The 16,591-nt window shown below is 34.7% G+C and overlaps 1 protein-coding gene across 6 annotated transcripts in view; it reads right to left on the bottom strand.

Moving 5' to 3' along the window:
* The window catches only part of LOC150094596 (uncharacterized), a 700,870-nt gene that overhangs the window by 458,110 nt on the left and 226,169 nt on the right, over positions 1–16,591 (bottom strand). For all 6 annotated transcript variants that reach the window (XM_090411629.1, XM_090411628.1, XM_090411625.1 and 3 more), the window contains one exon: positions 11,687–11,781. In XM_090411629.1, the coding sequence (XP_090267755.1) occupies positions 11,687–11,781 (95 nt within the window). The remainder of the gene's footprint in view (positions 1–11,686; positions 11,782–16,591) is intronic.

Raw genomic sequence — 16,591 nt, 5'->3', positions numbered from 1 at the left:
ATATTAGATGAAAACGAAAAAAGATGTAGCCTCGGCCATTTGTGCAAGTGGTAAAATGGCTATTCATCTAATTAAATCAGCTTGATTCATAAAGCAGAAGTTAAAAAAAATTGGCCAACTCAAAATTTACACCAAAAACTTGTTGAAAATTTTAAAAAGGATATGGTTCTCAAAAGAAACAAATGACTTTCCTCTCAAGAAAATACGGAAGGTGAATTTTTGAAATTCGTAGTTTTGGCTGTAGAGCCAGAAAACGAAATATTTCAAAAGATGGTTCTGGGTAATGATTCAATATGATTCGTTCAACAATGAATATTTGTATTTTAAATATTTTTTGGATATGGTGGGAATTGTAGCCACTGGCTACATGGGGGTTTGTGAATATGGTCAAGTTCAGTGGAGAGAGCACTGTTATATGAACCAATTTAGTCCTGTTGTGCAGAGTTTTAATAATCCTATTCTATTGGCAGGGAGAGGTGGTGTGACTGTGAATGCATCTACCATACCGAAGGAATGGTAGATAAGGAATTAGATATGTTTATAGGCAAAGAAGTAAGTGAATCAATAAATGAGAATTCTATTTAAGTTTATCCTTTGATGAAAGTAATGGCATAACATAAAACAAGTCAAATCCAAGTATGTGTGAAGATATTTTGACACTGATAAAAATAAATTTGTTTCAAGTTATTATAATCACACTTTAAAATTTTTTAAAAAAAACTTAACATTTTCACAAATAATTTATGTGATGTAACTGCTGATGGTAACTGTAGTTTTATAAGGAAATTACACACTGACTACAATTATTAACTACAATAAATTTAATATTTCCAAAACTTCAGCAAGTCAAATTGGCATTATCAGGGACCATAACACAATATGACACCAATTATATATTTGGTTCAATCCTCTATCCAAGTGTAAGCAAACGAAGTTTGCACCTGAAGTATTTTCAGGACTGGGGCAACTCATGGCAAAAGTGATATAACTTCTCATCACTTGCCTTAGTATCTCATAATGCAAAGCACATCTCCTTGCAGACATGTATAATGCTATGCATTAAGGATAGGGTCACTACCCAGAGGTCGTGACACTAAGGTGGAAGTAATGGAGAAATCATATTTCCATATTATACAATATGATATATATGAATGCAGACACTACACTGCATAATGAGGCTGAAGCATAGCAACTGCAAGTAAGCCTAAATAGTTTTTCAATTCAATAGTAAGCTAAAATGAGTGCTCTTAGCTGTTGAGCTGAAATATGGAAGATGAGAGCTCTTCCCAAATTTGAAGCAGATTCATGCATCCAAATGTGCTGAGGTTTGGGTAATTTCTTAAACAGATTCGAGGAAAAGGTCTTTCATATTTACATTTGCTGCAATAGATTGGAGTAGCCTTCTAGCATACCCTGCGGCAGGTATCCAAAGCATGGTCAGCAAGACCTGAGTAGAGTAGTGGTAGAAATAGTCCTTATTTTCAACAATTATGATGTTGGCTGTCCTATATGTTTGGCCATAGAATAGTTTCAAATGCAAGGGATCTGGTATTTTTTATGTTGCTCCCACCCGTGATAAGTTATATGCAAACCTGTAGTACATTTCTAGGATTTTTCCCCCCCTAACTATATCAATTTTATGCATTTTTTGTACATTTTTTTTTATATACATTCTCCAGAAACTGTGCTTAGTCAAAAATGGAAGTTTTTTTTCAAGCTGCTTCGGGCCTGCAATAAGTGGAGCAGTGGTCTCGCACCAGAAGGCATCACAAACATCCATGCCCATAGAAGGATTTAAACCCACAATGTATTGGTTGGAGAGTGGGTATGCTTACCAGTTGGCCAAACAGGTAATCACCTGGCAGGTGCAGTTACGTGGCTGGTTTTGGTGGAGCAGATAAAGGATACCAATTTTTCTTTATATGATCTGTAAGTAGTTGTAAGGTGTTTTTTAAAATTATGTTTTTGTATTATTTTTTAAGATTTCAGTTAGTTTTTCAGATGTGACTTGGAATATACAGAATGGCAATATATTTGGAATGGTGTGGTCTCTTTGCTGAAGAGGGGATGGTATTTTTGCGATTTTTAATATTTTTTGGCTACAATAGCCAATTGTAGCCATTGGCTAATTTTTTTAGCCGAACGAAATAGCCCGAGTTAATGGTGAACTTGAGCAGGGCCAAGATATTGGGAGGAAATTCAGATTAAATAACTTGGCCCTGTTCAAGAGTGCTTAAGCTGTATAACTAAGAGGAAACCTCCATATCGCCTTTAAATGAATGTGGAGAACCAACCACAGAGCTTCTGACCTAATGTCCAATCCTCACCTTCTCATGGTGCACCCCGTTAGGTATCTTCGTGGATACTGAATGAAAGAGGATGGGCTGGCAATTTGGGATTTAGCTGATCAAAATGCTGAAGTATGGAAGTATAAAAGTCTTACAGTCGCTGCACTGCATAGTTCAGAAGGTCTGGACAGAGGGACGAATTCCAGATGATTGGAGTAGAGCTCTCATAGTACCCATATATAAAATAAAATATGGAAATAAAACTGAATGTGAGAATTAGAGAGGTATTTCCCTACTGAGTGTTCCTGGTAAGATTTACTCAAGTGTACTTGAGAAACGGTTGTGAAGGATTGTGGAAGGGAAGCTTAGTGGACAAGCTGGATTCAGGCCAAATAGAGGCTGTCAGGATCATATTTTCACTTTACAACAAATAGTTCAGAAAGCATGGGAATATAACAAAGATCTGCATTTAAGTTCTGTAGACCTGGAAAAGGCATATGACTATGTGCCAAGAGAAAAACTATTCAAAATGTTACAGTTATCTGGTGTCAATCGGGCATTATATCAAGCAATACTTTTTGATTGTAAGTAGTAGAACTGAAATATGGAAAGATAGTTTGAGGTTAAATCTGGTGTCAGACAAGAATCTACATTATTCCCTTTGTTAATCATTATCTATATGGATCACATTATGAATGAAAGACCAAGATATAGGTGGATTGATACAGAATTAAAACCTGATATAAAAATTGGACATGTTAATCTCAGCTCTTTACTCTATGCAGATGATGTTATACTTCTAAACAAATCTACAAGTCTGCAAGATTCCCTGACTAAATTGAATAACTCTTGTAATAGATTTGGTAGGAAGGTTAGCAATAACAAGACAAAGACAATGAAAATAGGCAGAAGCATTAAAATATCAACTGCATGGTAAATGGAGAACCTATAGAACAAGTAAAACATGTCAGCTACTTAAACACAATTTTAATGAAGATGGTAAATTAAATATGGAAATAGACAACAGAATCAATAAAGTTGGTATGGTAGGAAATCAACTGAATAAATTTATATGGAATAAGAGAGAAATTAGTCAATACACTAAATTAGCTGTATACAAGACAGTGTTGAAACCAATTTTAACTTATGGATCTGAGAGCAGGGTTAGAAATAAAACACTTGACCAAAGACTAGAGACAACAGATTATGAGAGTCCTGAGAAAGATTAGAGGGGTGAACAGATGGCATCAGTGGCAATATCATATTAAAAATGAGGATAGGAAAGAACTAAATATTGTTAGCATCCGGGAATGTGTTAGCAGAGCTAATATCAGGTGGTATGGTCATAAACTGAATAGGAGAGGAAAGATTAGCAAAAAAAAGTGTTCTTTGCCAGGTTGACGGGAAAAAAAAGATCTAGAGGAAGACGAAGATATAGGTGATTGATACAGTAAAAAAGTGTCTTAGAAGATAGAAATATAAGATCTGATAATGTCAAAGTTTTGACAGGTAACAAATTGATTTGGAGAAAAATGTATATATGAAGTTAGTAATGGTGTAAGTTTTTCATGCAGTTCTATCATATCCTGTATGATAGAACTGCATGAAAAATGAGGGTACATATCAGGAATTTGATGATCTTAAGTTCAGATGTTTTTAAGTGGAACAGTGGTGAAGAGAGAAGACATTAAAACTGACTATAATACGAGTCTTTTGGAGTGTTTATGTATGAAGGAGTGGTGCCAGTATATTGTGAGAGCACTTTGGCTAAATTGCAATGGCATCTATAGGGTGTAAACCCACATTCTGTTTCTGGATTTTAGGTAATCCATATATATGGGTTGTGGGTCTGGAATTGTATGGTTTTAAGCTTATTCGCAGTTTCAACAGTCCAGGAGGTGACTTTTTTAAGGAGACTGTGATTTGTTCATTGTGTGATCTTTAAGTAAAGATGCAGATTATAATGTGTAATCACTTTACATATTAAAACACATGTGGCATTCCCTATATCAAATTTAGTAATTACTATCCTAACTGGTAATTAATTTACGGAATTAACAACGCATATAAAGTATATTAATTAAAGATAACTTTAATGAATCACTTCTATATTTCGGCAATGTCACATTGCCATCTTCAGGAACATAAAGATATGGTATGTGCACTAAGGAACTAACAAAGCAAATGAGGAAGAAAGTAAGAAACTAATTTTGTTCCTAAAGTCCTAATGGTGCCCTCTTGCGGGCTAATTTGGTAGTCTTGGCAGTTGGGCTGAAGTTCTCATAATGAAAGTCTCCCAAATTTGGGGCAGTTTCATGCACCCAAAGTGCATGAAAAGAGGGCACCATTAGGACTTTAGGAACAAAATTAGTTTCTGACTTTCTTAAAGTCTCCCAAAATTTGGGAGACTTTCATTATGGGAACTTCAGCCCAACTGCCAAGACTACCAAATTAGCCCGCAAGAGGGCACCATTAGGACTTTAGGAACAAAATTAGTTTCTTACTTTCTTCCTCATTTGCTGTTAGTTCCTTAGTGCACATACCATATCTTTATGTTCCTGAAGATGGCAATGTGACATTGCCGAAATATAGAAGTGATTCATTAAAGTTATCTTTAATTAATATACTTTATATGCGTTGTTAATTCCGTAAATTAATTACCAGTTATGTCTAACCAACGTATAAGTCTTACTACTAGAATAATTACTATCCTATTGTTCTTCATTTCCAATAGTGCTTCAAATTCCTTATGGAAGAGGTTCTTCCATAAGGAATTTGAAGGAATTTTTCTTCCATAAGGAATATATATATATATATATTTTTTTCCACCAGAGGTCAGGCCAACAATTGTGGTAGCGGTTAGTCAGTGTCTTTAACGAACCAGTATGATTGTAGTATAGCTTGTTCCCTGTGTATATTTGTACGCTCCAGAAGATGACCTTAACATAAAGGTCGAAACGTCGAATTGTAAAATTTTAGTAATAGTAAACTAAAGTTTTTATTCAAACACGGTAGTTGTCTCCATAATTTCCAAAAATGCATTCGGATCACCGTGCAAGCCTAAAAGAAAGGAAGAGGTTCTTATTTGGTGGTTTTGCTTGTGTCAATGCATCAGCAGCGTCCAGTCTGAAGTTAGCAACATGGGTAAGAATAAGAATTTCATGTTCAATCTGAATCAAAATTTCTTTTTTTCTTTTTTTTTATTAGGTACCACTGAATAATTATGGCCAAGGGCAAGTGCATTATTTGCTTTAGGTTCAAGAGTGAAAGAAGATAAGTTTATTATAGTGTTTATTTGATGCTTGATTAAGAATTTTTTTTTTTTTTTTTTCAAAGATCAAACTTTTTAATTTTTGAAATTCTTTGGCTACTAAAGCATTAAGAGATCTCTAAAAAAAATTGTCCAAAGGACAACATTCATGGCTTGAACACAAGACTTCTACTATGGCCAAACAGGCAGGACAGCCAACATCAGAATTGAGGAACATAAAGGACTATATCCGTTTCAACTGCTACAGCCACTCAGGACTTGTTGACTATGCTTCTTCCAGCATAGGATACGCTGGAAGAAGGCCACTCTTCTGCAGCAAATATAAATACAAAAACTATTTCTTGAATCTGCTTGTGTCTTAAACTACCCAAACCTCAACAAATTTATTTGCATGAAACTGTCCAGAACCTGGGAAGCTCTCATCCTTCACACTTTAGTTCAACAGTTAAGGACACCAATTGCTCACTAAGAGGCACTATTTAGTACTTTAGGTTTACTTTCAGTTGCTAGGTTTCAACCTCATTACTCAGTGCAGTGCTTGCATGCACATATTATACTGTATTACGTGGATGGTCTGAAAAGTTCTCAGCCTAACAATGAAAAAACAAATTTATAATTTCAAAATTTTTATTTTTCAACATAATCTCCCTTAAGACTAATACATTTATTCCAGCGATGCTCCGCCACCATTATCCTGTAGTGGTTCTCAGTAGGATCTGCAAAAATACTCCTCTACAGCTGCAATCACCTCTTGATTCAAAGATAAACACTGACCAATGAAGAAGATTTTTAGTTTTGGGAAGAGATAGAAGTCAGAGGGAGCCAAATATGAAGAATAGGGTGGATGTTCAAACAATAATTCATAGTGCAGATCCCTTAATTTTCCTATTGCCAAAACACCTTTGTGGGTAGATGCATTATCCTGATGAAAGATGATTTTTTTTCTTCTGCAAACCGGGTCTTTTCTCACTTTTTCATCTAGTCTGGATAAAAGATCAGAATAATATTCCCTGGTTATTGTTTTACCCTTTTCAAGATAATTAATAAACAAAATGCCTTCAGCATCCCAAAACACCGATGCCATCGCCCAGTCTTCTTTGGTGGTGAACAACTGGCTTCTGTCCACTGTTTTGACTGCTGTTTGGATTCTGGTGCATACTGGTGAATCAGGTCTCATCCATAGTAATAAATTGTTAAAATGCACTCATATTTCCATGCGAGTGCGTTTTTGATCTACTGTGAGCAAGTGCGGCACCTATCTTGCACAAAGCTTTTTCATTTGCAATTCTTCATGCAAAATATATCTTACATGTTCTTTTGAAATGCCTATAGTCTCAGCAATTTCAAGCACTTCGATTCACCGGTCATCCAATACCATATCGTGCACTGATCAATGATTTCTGGTGTTGTTACACTTTTTGGATGTCCTTCATGTGGATCATCTTCAAAGCTGGTATGGCCACGTTTAAACTTGGCAGCCCATTTCTCAATTGTTGAAAACGAAGGAGAAGAGTGCCCATAAACTTTTATGAACTTCAAATAAATTTCTTTTGGAGTTAAATCTTCTTTTACAAAGAATTTTATAACAGCACGATACTCAATTTTATCCACTTCAAGGGATACAAACAACACTTGCTTCCGACAGCCGTATAAAACAAACTACTTGATAGAATGACTTGTGTTTTCACATGGGTGCTTATGACAGACTACCAACTTAGGGGAAAAAAAATTGCCAATAGTGTTACCATTTATGGTCGAGGGCGAGAATTTTTCAGACCACCGACGCATGTTCACTGATGATGCCAATTTGACTTTGCCAAAATATTGGAGGTATTAATTAAATTTATTATAGTTATTATTAGTCTATGTTGTAATTTCTTAAAATAATACAGTTATGAATAGCCAACGTATAACCTCTGATTGTGGAAACATAATCAAGAGTGAAAGAAATGGTATACTAAGTTGTATCACAGAGTATTGTATCACTTACATTGTATTGTTCATCAAGAGGTGCTCATCAGCAGAACTGTAATTAAGTCTATGGATGATGTAGAATTGACAATTTGAAGAACTCTAAATGCAATCAACACAAGTAGTGTTACTAAATTAGTGTGTTATGCAAGTATAATGTATTGTTTAATTATAATCACATAAGATGGTTAAGAATTGAGGCTAGTGTTCAGTATCTTTGTGAAATGTGTATGAGAATGTTTTAAAAGTGCATTCGAATCTAATCACAAAGATTTCACTGGAAAAATTGCAAAACAATGTGGAGCACGGCTCAATATTATTTTTAAAAAACTTTCTTTTTTACCGAAGTTGAGTTTCATATATAAGCAATAACAAACAAGTAACTTGGCAGTCACTGATAGCGTTTATAACTTTAAAATTTTTTAACTGATTTTTTTTATAACATCTCCTTTTCAAGAAATGGGTATGGAAAGTTTTCAGTCATTAAAGAACAGCTTATCTTCCCATTTTCTCCTATTTCAATTCTTAGCTTAAAATTTTCCTTAATAATAATATTCATATGGAATTCCCTGCTTTCCCCTGACCTTTGTCCCTTTGGGAGGGCATGTTGAGCCCTCCTAATGAGGAATTGAGTATACACGTTTTTTGTTTTTTTTTTTAAGACTGTTGATCTGTGTGTGTTCACAGGGATGAAAAACCTTAGTTTCCAGGTGGAGAAACAGTCTATCTCCATATGAGACCAACTAATCACATTTAGTCGAAAGAGACTAGATAAAATTTCCTCATGTCATAAACAGGAATTGAATCCAGGTCTTTCCAACCAAAGAGCTTTGTCTATACCAGGGGTCGCCAAACTTCTTTGACCGTCAACCACTTCACGAGTTTCTTTACTTTTTATCGACCCCCCTCTATTTTACTATTACGTAATTATAATAGGACAAGCAATAAAGACACGTGAGTTTTTAGATTGTTTATTTTATAGTTACAGTGTTTATTGTATGTATAATATAGTATATATTATTATATTACTATTACTGTCACTAGTAATATCACTGGTATTACTACCTGCCCTGCTCAAATCTTCAACATAGAGAAGTTTAGTTCGTGAATGAATAATGATTGAATTATAATATGCATTTAAATTGTACATGTTTTTGGTCATAAAATGTTACAAAATATAAGACTTATTTTAATTGACCATATATTTAAAACGTACTTCTGTTCGTACAAATTGCCTACCGGTTTCGCTAGTAACTGACTAGCTTTCTCAAGGCTTGCACAGCACAAAAAATGGTAAATGCAAAAAAGGTTTAAGAATACAAAGAACCGTTAGTACCTGTTAGGTAGCTAAGGTAACATGTTCGCGTGACATGCAAACGCGTAATATGATTATTCGCGTACTGTAGCTCTGTTGAACTGAGGGAATTAATTAAATTTTTCCAAGTATCGTTCAGTATGGCACCCTGATTTCTGTTTAGGTTACTTCCTGTACGTAGTACAACTGCTTCTTTAAATACTCTATGTCTGTAATCCTCGTCTACATAGGGCATGGAACTGTTATTCCAGTCTATAGTGTGGTTCGAAGTTGAAAAGTGATGTGCCAATCCGGAGGTGATCATTCTGTTGTGATTAACATTGCCGACACATTCTTTCTGTCTTATTTCCAGGGTTCTCGAAGTCTGTCCAATGTAGAAAAGACCACACGTGCAAGGAATATTATACACACCTGGATATTTAAAAAATGGAACACTGTCTTTCGAAGATCTTAGAAACTGTCTTAAGCTATTTGTTGGTTTAAATATAACCCTGATGTTATGGGTCTTTAACAATCTTGCAATTTTTGTGGAAGTTGAACCTATAAAGGGGACGACTGCTGTTGAAATTTGCTGGGAGACTGTTCTTTGTTGTTGGTTATCTTTGTATAGAAATTTGTTGATGTTTCGAGGATAACCATTTTGTGATAGTGTTGTAGCTATTTGAGACAGTTCTGCTTGAACTTCTTCCTCATCAGAGATAAATTTTCTAGCTCGATTTCTCAACATGTGGATGATGCTATGTTTCTGTGACCTACCTTCTGAGTTGCCCCAGTCCTTCTAAAGCAAGTGATGTGATGTCATACTACCTTTGCCACGAGTTGCACCAGTCCTGAAAGATACTTCAGGTGCAAACTTTGTTTGCTTACACTTAGATAATGGATTAAATCAAATATATAATTTCTTGGTATCTTTAATTCAGTATGACCAAGTGAAACACTTTCAAATTAGCTATTACAATTTTCCAAATTTAAAATTGGAAAATATCTCTGCCATCTGAAAAAATCATGCAGAACTGCTTGGCTGCATGACTTTTAGAGCATCACTCAATTTTATTGTACAGGAGAGAGAGAGATCAAAGCTTTTTGTCCTAAAAAACTTTTAATCTTCTTAGTTACTGTCAGCAGGGTATTTTGAAATGCTGGATGTGTAGCATTTATATTCTCACTTTTCTCTTCTCTGCTGAGTAGCTCAGTGTTAAGAATCTTTTTTTTTTTTTCATGTATTTTGATAACAAGCCATTTATATTTGCCTTGCCACATGTAGTCTTATCATATCTTTGACTTAACACATGCAGTCACACCCTTCTTATCTAAATTCTAAATCTTTAAAATTAAATAGCTTCTTTTTTAGTTTTGATTGCTGCCCATGCTAAGAAAAATATTTACTAACCCTAATAAATATACTACTATCTAAATAAACTTGTTACTGAACTTAGTGAAAACTACTTTAGCCACATGATATACGAATATACAAAAGCATAAAATAGGAATATGCCACTATAAAGAATATACAAAAGTCCTGGCCTAAGTCTCACAGAAACAATGCTAATTTAAGTTCACTGTTACAAACAGTAAAAGCTCAAAGCCTTCACAATAGTGAACTGAATTCCCTAGGTTTGCTAGGGAATTCAAAATCAATAAACAAGGAAATGGTGGAAAATCATACACTGATGACAGAACATATTGAAAAATCATGAGTTGGAAATAAAAGAAAGGAAATCACGGGAAACAGAACGAAAGAAATCACAGGAAAGAGAGGATAGGAAACTGTGGGATATAAAGTAAATGGCTGAAATAAAAGAAAATAGTGGGAAATAGAACAAAAGAAGTGTAGAAAACAAAGGAAATGATGGGAAATCTTAGACTGATCAGAAAACAAAGGATTGGTAGGATCAACATACACAAATGAAAACATGAAAAAGAATTAAATGTAAACAATAAGGGAAGACATAAGAAAGAACTAGGGAGTGTATGAAATTATAAAAACAAAAATTCAGAAATAACATTTCAATTTCAACATTAGCTTAAATTAATGTCAGTTACCCAAAATCTTCATAATGAACTAAATATGTGCACATTGTACCATGACAATCAGAAACTCATCAAAAATTGAGAATTTTTTACCTTATGGATAATCTTTCAAACAAAAAATTATCTGTTAATCAAACAACTTTCATAGCTTTTACTTAAACTCTGAATTAAAGAAATTTGTATATTGTGTAATATTACTTTAATTTACAGGTCTAAGAAAACAGTACCAATTTATGCCAACTATGCATCATTATTGGGTCACTCCAATTCAGACACCAACATTCACATCACCTATATGTCAGCAATGTTTCCCTTGCACTATAACAAACTATATCTCTGGCTCCTAGGGGTTTGTTATAGCATCTACTGTAATTGCTTATGCATAAACTTCATCCATTTTTATATTGTAATACAATAGGAAATATGCACATTAAAACATGAACAAAATTACATAGGAATATTGGGCAATGTTCACATGAATATATCCAGTATGGCAATCTCAGAATAAGTTTCTCCCCTCCCATTCTATCATATGCAATATCATTGCAGGTATATGTAGCAATATATACCTGCAACGGAAACTGCTAGTATTCATTTTAAAAATTTATGGAATTTACAACGGTGTTTTTTAACACGGTTGTAAATTCCATAAATTTTTAAAATGAATGCTGGCCACTGTGTAACTCTAAAAGAAAAGAAACTGCTAATATATAACAGCTGCAGCAAATCCTCTTTGACAGCAGAGTAATCTCAATCTTCAGTATATCAACTATATTTATAAATAAACATTCTGCAGTGAAGTATACATACCTCAAGCAAAAGTGGTCCTAAGATATCATTAGCTATAATGGATGGTTTGCTGGAAGAAACCTCACTTTGCTGTAATTCATCACCTTGAGAAGATTCTGTTCAATATAACATTAGGAAGTTATTGAAGATATTAGCTTGTTTTAAACTGATGCAAGACTATTTCAATTTGTATTCTATTTTTATAATAATCATACTAAAACCTCACTTTGCTGTAATTCATCACCTTGAGAAGATTCTGTTCAATATAACATTAGGAAGTCATTGAAGATATTAGCTTGTTTTAAACTGATGCAAGACTATTTCAATTTGTATTCCATTTTTATAATAATCATACTAAACATTCACAGAAAGCTTAGCTTTTAAAGTTACAGCTTTAACAATTGCTTTCAAGGTAAAAAAAAAAAAAAAAAAAAAAAAGAATAATAAATATTTTTATTCAATATCAGAAATTGGTACTATATGGGAGAGCAATGGCATGTCACATTCATAAAATGAAAGAGCTGTAGTCACATAAAAGTCACATTTCCACCCAGCCAAATTTGAATTATTCAGATATGAGGGTTATTTTATATGGAAACTAAAATATACAAATACCTAACTAGATTAGACTGCCGACCTCTTCCCCAAGCAAATTTCTATACATGCACTAACACATCACTCAAATCTGAGTGTGCAGTGTTGAGTGCTTTGTTTGTAGATAATATGTGAGCTATTTGGCACCATCGTAAAACACATCTGATTCAATTCATTTTAGTGTGCAAACAACCAACATATTAAAATACTATTAAAAAAAAAAACTGCAAGCCTTTCTAGACACAGTAGACATGTCTTTCTGTTAACAGAAACCAACACAATGCAGATTCATTATTAAAAATTATGAAAACTACTGCATTATAGTAAAACTTCAGTTTAATATAAACCAAAATAATCACTTGACATTTCGACCTTCACATTAAGGTCATCATCTGGAGTATACACATATCTTTACTGCCTTTTTTATGCCCTATTTAAATTTCTGCCATCTATTCTCAATCTCATCTTTATGGTAAGAATAGTTGGTGGAATCATGAATGTCAACAGCAGTGGATTGTGCCAGTTCCTTTAAAAATTTATCTTGTATTTTTTGATTTTTAAGGGAGCAAAGATCATATTTTTCTATGTTTATAGGTTTCATTGTTTTCTTTAATTTCATTGCTGCTTTAATGATCACAGGGCTGTGGTCTGATCCAATATCAGCCCCTGGGTATATTTTGGCTTGTAAGATGTCATTCCAGAATCTTTTTTTTTTTTTTAAATCATTATATAGGTTCCTATAGCTCTCTCCGGGACTTTTCCATATGTAAAGTCTTCTAGGAGGTTGGCTAAATAAAGTATTTGTTATTACCAGATCGTTTTCTTCACAGAACTATATTAATCTTTCTTCTCTTGGATTTCTACATCCCAGTCCTTGGTTTCCCATGCAAGAAGAGATCTTTTCTGGGCCTACTTTAGCATTTAGATCTCCCATAACAATAGTTATGTCATCAGATTTTGTATTGTTAAGTGCATTTTGAACGTCTTCATAGAAATGCTCTACATCTTCATCTGGATAATCAGAAGTAGGTGTATATTTTTAGATGATAAAAAAATTAAAAGGTTGAGCTGCAATTTTTAATGCAATTGCTCTGTCACTTATGGGCCAAAATCTAAGTATTGGGAAATCTTATTTTTTAGTACAAATGCTATCTATTCCATTCCTATAACTGTCTCCACATGAGTATATAATTGAATGCTTCTGTTTATTTTTCCAACTATTAGTCCATTTGACTTCACTGATACCAGCAATGTCAATTTCATTGCTTCGAGTTCTTGTATAATATTATCCAACTTCCCAGCTTCATATAAGGTCCTTACATTCCAAATTGCAAGCCTTAAGAGAAGATTCTTGGTTTTCAGATGTGAAGGATCAGGAGATAATTTCCCTGGAGGGTTTAAGGTATCTTCATATGCTATTTTCATAATATCTGACTTACATTGCCCAGTTTCTTTCTCTTCTTCCCTGTAATGTTTCCAAGAGATAAAAGTTGCAGAGGGTCCAACCTTGTCTCTATTACTAAAATCTGACATGGTTCTCTGTTTCATGGTTTACTATGGAAGGTTACGTGGTGGGATTCCTGTCTCTTCCACATTGACTGGCCACATCTCTAAGAGTGTGCCTGGACTATGTCACATAGTTTGCTGTCATGTCTTCGTTACCATTGTGAAATTAAAGTTTGGTAATCTGTTAACTCTGCCATTCCAGTCTTTAAGTGCAACAAGGAGGAGGCACTTTCCTTCACTACAGCAAAAAATGCTGATATCCTCATTAGTTTTGCATGCCAGTCAAGGTACGGTCCCAGGGTGTGCCCTTTTAGTGGTGGTTTTATAAGTGTTCTGAGCAACTGCGTAGACTGTGAAAAAAAGTTGGTGTTTTGGTCTCAAGTCACTTCTGAAGGGCTGTTTCTTTTTCTTGGACAGCCCTAGCATGCTTCATGGAGAACCATGGTTTAGATATATGGGTTGGGAAATTTGAACAGAGTGAGAAATGAAAGTTTCCATTCCAATATGGATTATTCTATTCTATAACAAAATCACAACATGTCTTGATGTGAAAAATTAAAACAGTAGTCTGACCATGGAAAGGAGTAGTAAAAGTCACACAGGTCCTCCCACTTGGTATTGTTGTACTTCCAGAGCATGCAAGGTTGGAAATAGCTGAAGGATGTTCCACCAGAGATGACATTTGGATGAGATTATGATCTTAATTAACAAGGGGAGCAGTCACTTGAACAGAATACCTAGAAAGAAAGTTAATTAAAAAGAGATTCAAAGTGTTGGATGAGTGAAGAGTATTGTCGGAAATTTTGGTAGGGAAATTGTTAAGTCATTGCTTACAGCAAAAACCTCTTGACTCTCTTCCAGATTGGTCAATGAAATTTGAAAAAGGGAGCCTGTTAGAATTGTGGGTATCGAAATCACCAAGAAGGATGACTTCATTGTTTCAAAATTCTGACTAAATGAAATTGAGCTTTGAGGATAGCAAGTCAAAAATATCAGAATGATTTTCAGAATTGGGACAGTAGGGATAGCAGATGAATGCAACAAAATGTGAAGAAATTTTAAACCATAGGAGGTCAAAAAAGGTGAGATTCTAGGTTATAACCTAGAATCTCACTTTTTTGTATCCTTTGGCAAGGAACATCAGAACAAAAAAAAAAAAAAAAAAAAAAAAAAAAAAAAAAAAAAAAAAAAATCACAAGCATCTCCATTATGTCAGGAGTCATACATCTAATTTGAACAGTTAAGATGAGCTGTGATTGGTTTATTAGAAATTTGAGATTAAATCAGAAACAGAGTATCAGGTTTACATGACTGAAAATGGTGCACATCATTTTAAACATGTTGCCTGTACAGAGAGCCTTCAGTCTCCAAACCACAGTGAGGCCTAGCAGTTCCCCTGCATACCATTATAACCTCCTCTCCAAGCATGACCTGGTAGTTGACAGCAAGATTATGTGCCAACTACACTGCCAGGTCATGATCAGGAAGACTTAAAAGACCATTACTATCCATTTTGATTCTGTACATTAACTAGCAGCCAACCTGCAGAACTGCTGTACCCTCGAAGATGGGGGAGGGGTGCTGGATCCCTGCAGTATGTTTGGCATGCCTTCAAAGAGTATCGCTAACGATGCATACTGAGCATTGGGGAAGAGAACATAGACTCCTTGCTGTAGGAACCAAACATGCAGTAACCACTTCAGGCCCCCATTAAGCAAGGTGGTGTTATTTCACCAGACAATGAAAGTCAAATCTGCCACCTATGAGTAGTTGGCATGTACTCCAGCTAGAAAGATGTCCCTTTGCAGTGTAAATACTTGCTATTGCCAGAGCCTCTTTAGTAGAAACAGGCCACATCATAAGAAGGTAGCCCAAATGAATGTCATCTTGGTCTGGGGCCTTTTCTATCTTCATTTGCTTTATAGTTCATAATATTTCTTCTTTTAGTATCGGTGAACTGTGTATATACTGGGGGGGCATAGACCCCCCCCCCGTATATGTATGTGTATATATATATATATATATATATATATATATATATATATAAATAAAACACCAATAATTATTATACAGGTGTCAGTATATTATACCTCCATATATTATACAGATATCTCCAGACAAAGACAATGAAAATAGGCAGAAACATTGAAAACCTCAACTGTATTGTCGTCAACCAAAATATAAAATGAGTACAACACGGCAGAATTTAATGCTGGCTGAGGCATCACCCAGTTAAACAAGGCCCCTGTTGTTTTCTCCACGGAACAGGGCGAACAGCTAAAAGTCAGCTACTGGAACAAATCCTAAAACACACCCCAACTCAACATCACCAGAATTCAAGATCGGTACTAGCAACATAAGAAGCCTGAATGGCAAAGAAATGGAGGTAGCTGAGGCATTGGATAAGTACCAGATCGACATAACAGGGGTGACTGAAACAAAAAAGACAAAAACTAGTGAGATCTTTCTGAACAATAAATACAAAATGCTATATTCAGACAATGACAATCAAGGAAAAGAAGGAGTAGCCATAGTATTCAACACTAAATACGAGGCTAATCTTCTTGAATGGCAGGCAGTCTTAAGTAGAGTGATGTGGGGATTCATATGACATAAGAATGGGGAACTGGACAATGAGACTTATTTGTGCCTATGGTCCCACAGAAGGTTCTCTTTAAGGGAGAATTGGAGGAATTTTTTGAGGCCTTAGAGAAAGCAACTGACATAATGAAAAATTGGTACTTGTTGGAGATCTAAATAGCAGAGTAGGAAATGATTGTCAGACAGACAAAAATATTTTGGGAAAATTTGGAGAAAAGAGCAAAG

The sequence above is a fragment of the Typopeltis vanoorti genome, chromosome 21 (assembly GCF_054136105.1).
Source record: "Typopeltis vanoorti isolate ZY-2024b chromosome 21, IOZ_Tvanoo_1.0, whole genome shotgun sequence".
NCBI classification, from domain to species: Eukaryota; Metazoa; Arthropoda; class Arachnida; order Uropygi; family Thelyphonidae; genus Typopeltis; species Typopeltis vanoorti.
Note: the sequence above shows the minus strand (reverse complement) of the source record. Positions and strands in the feature narration are given on the sequence as shown.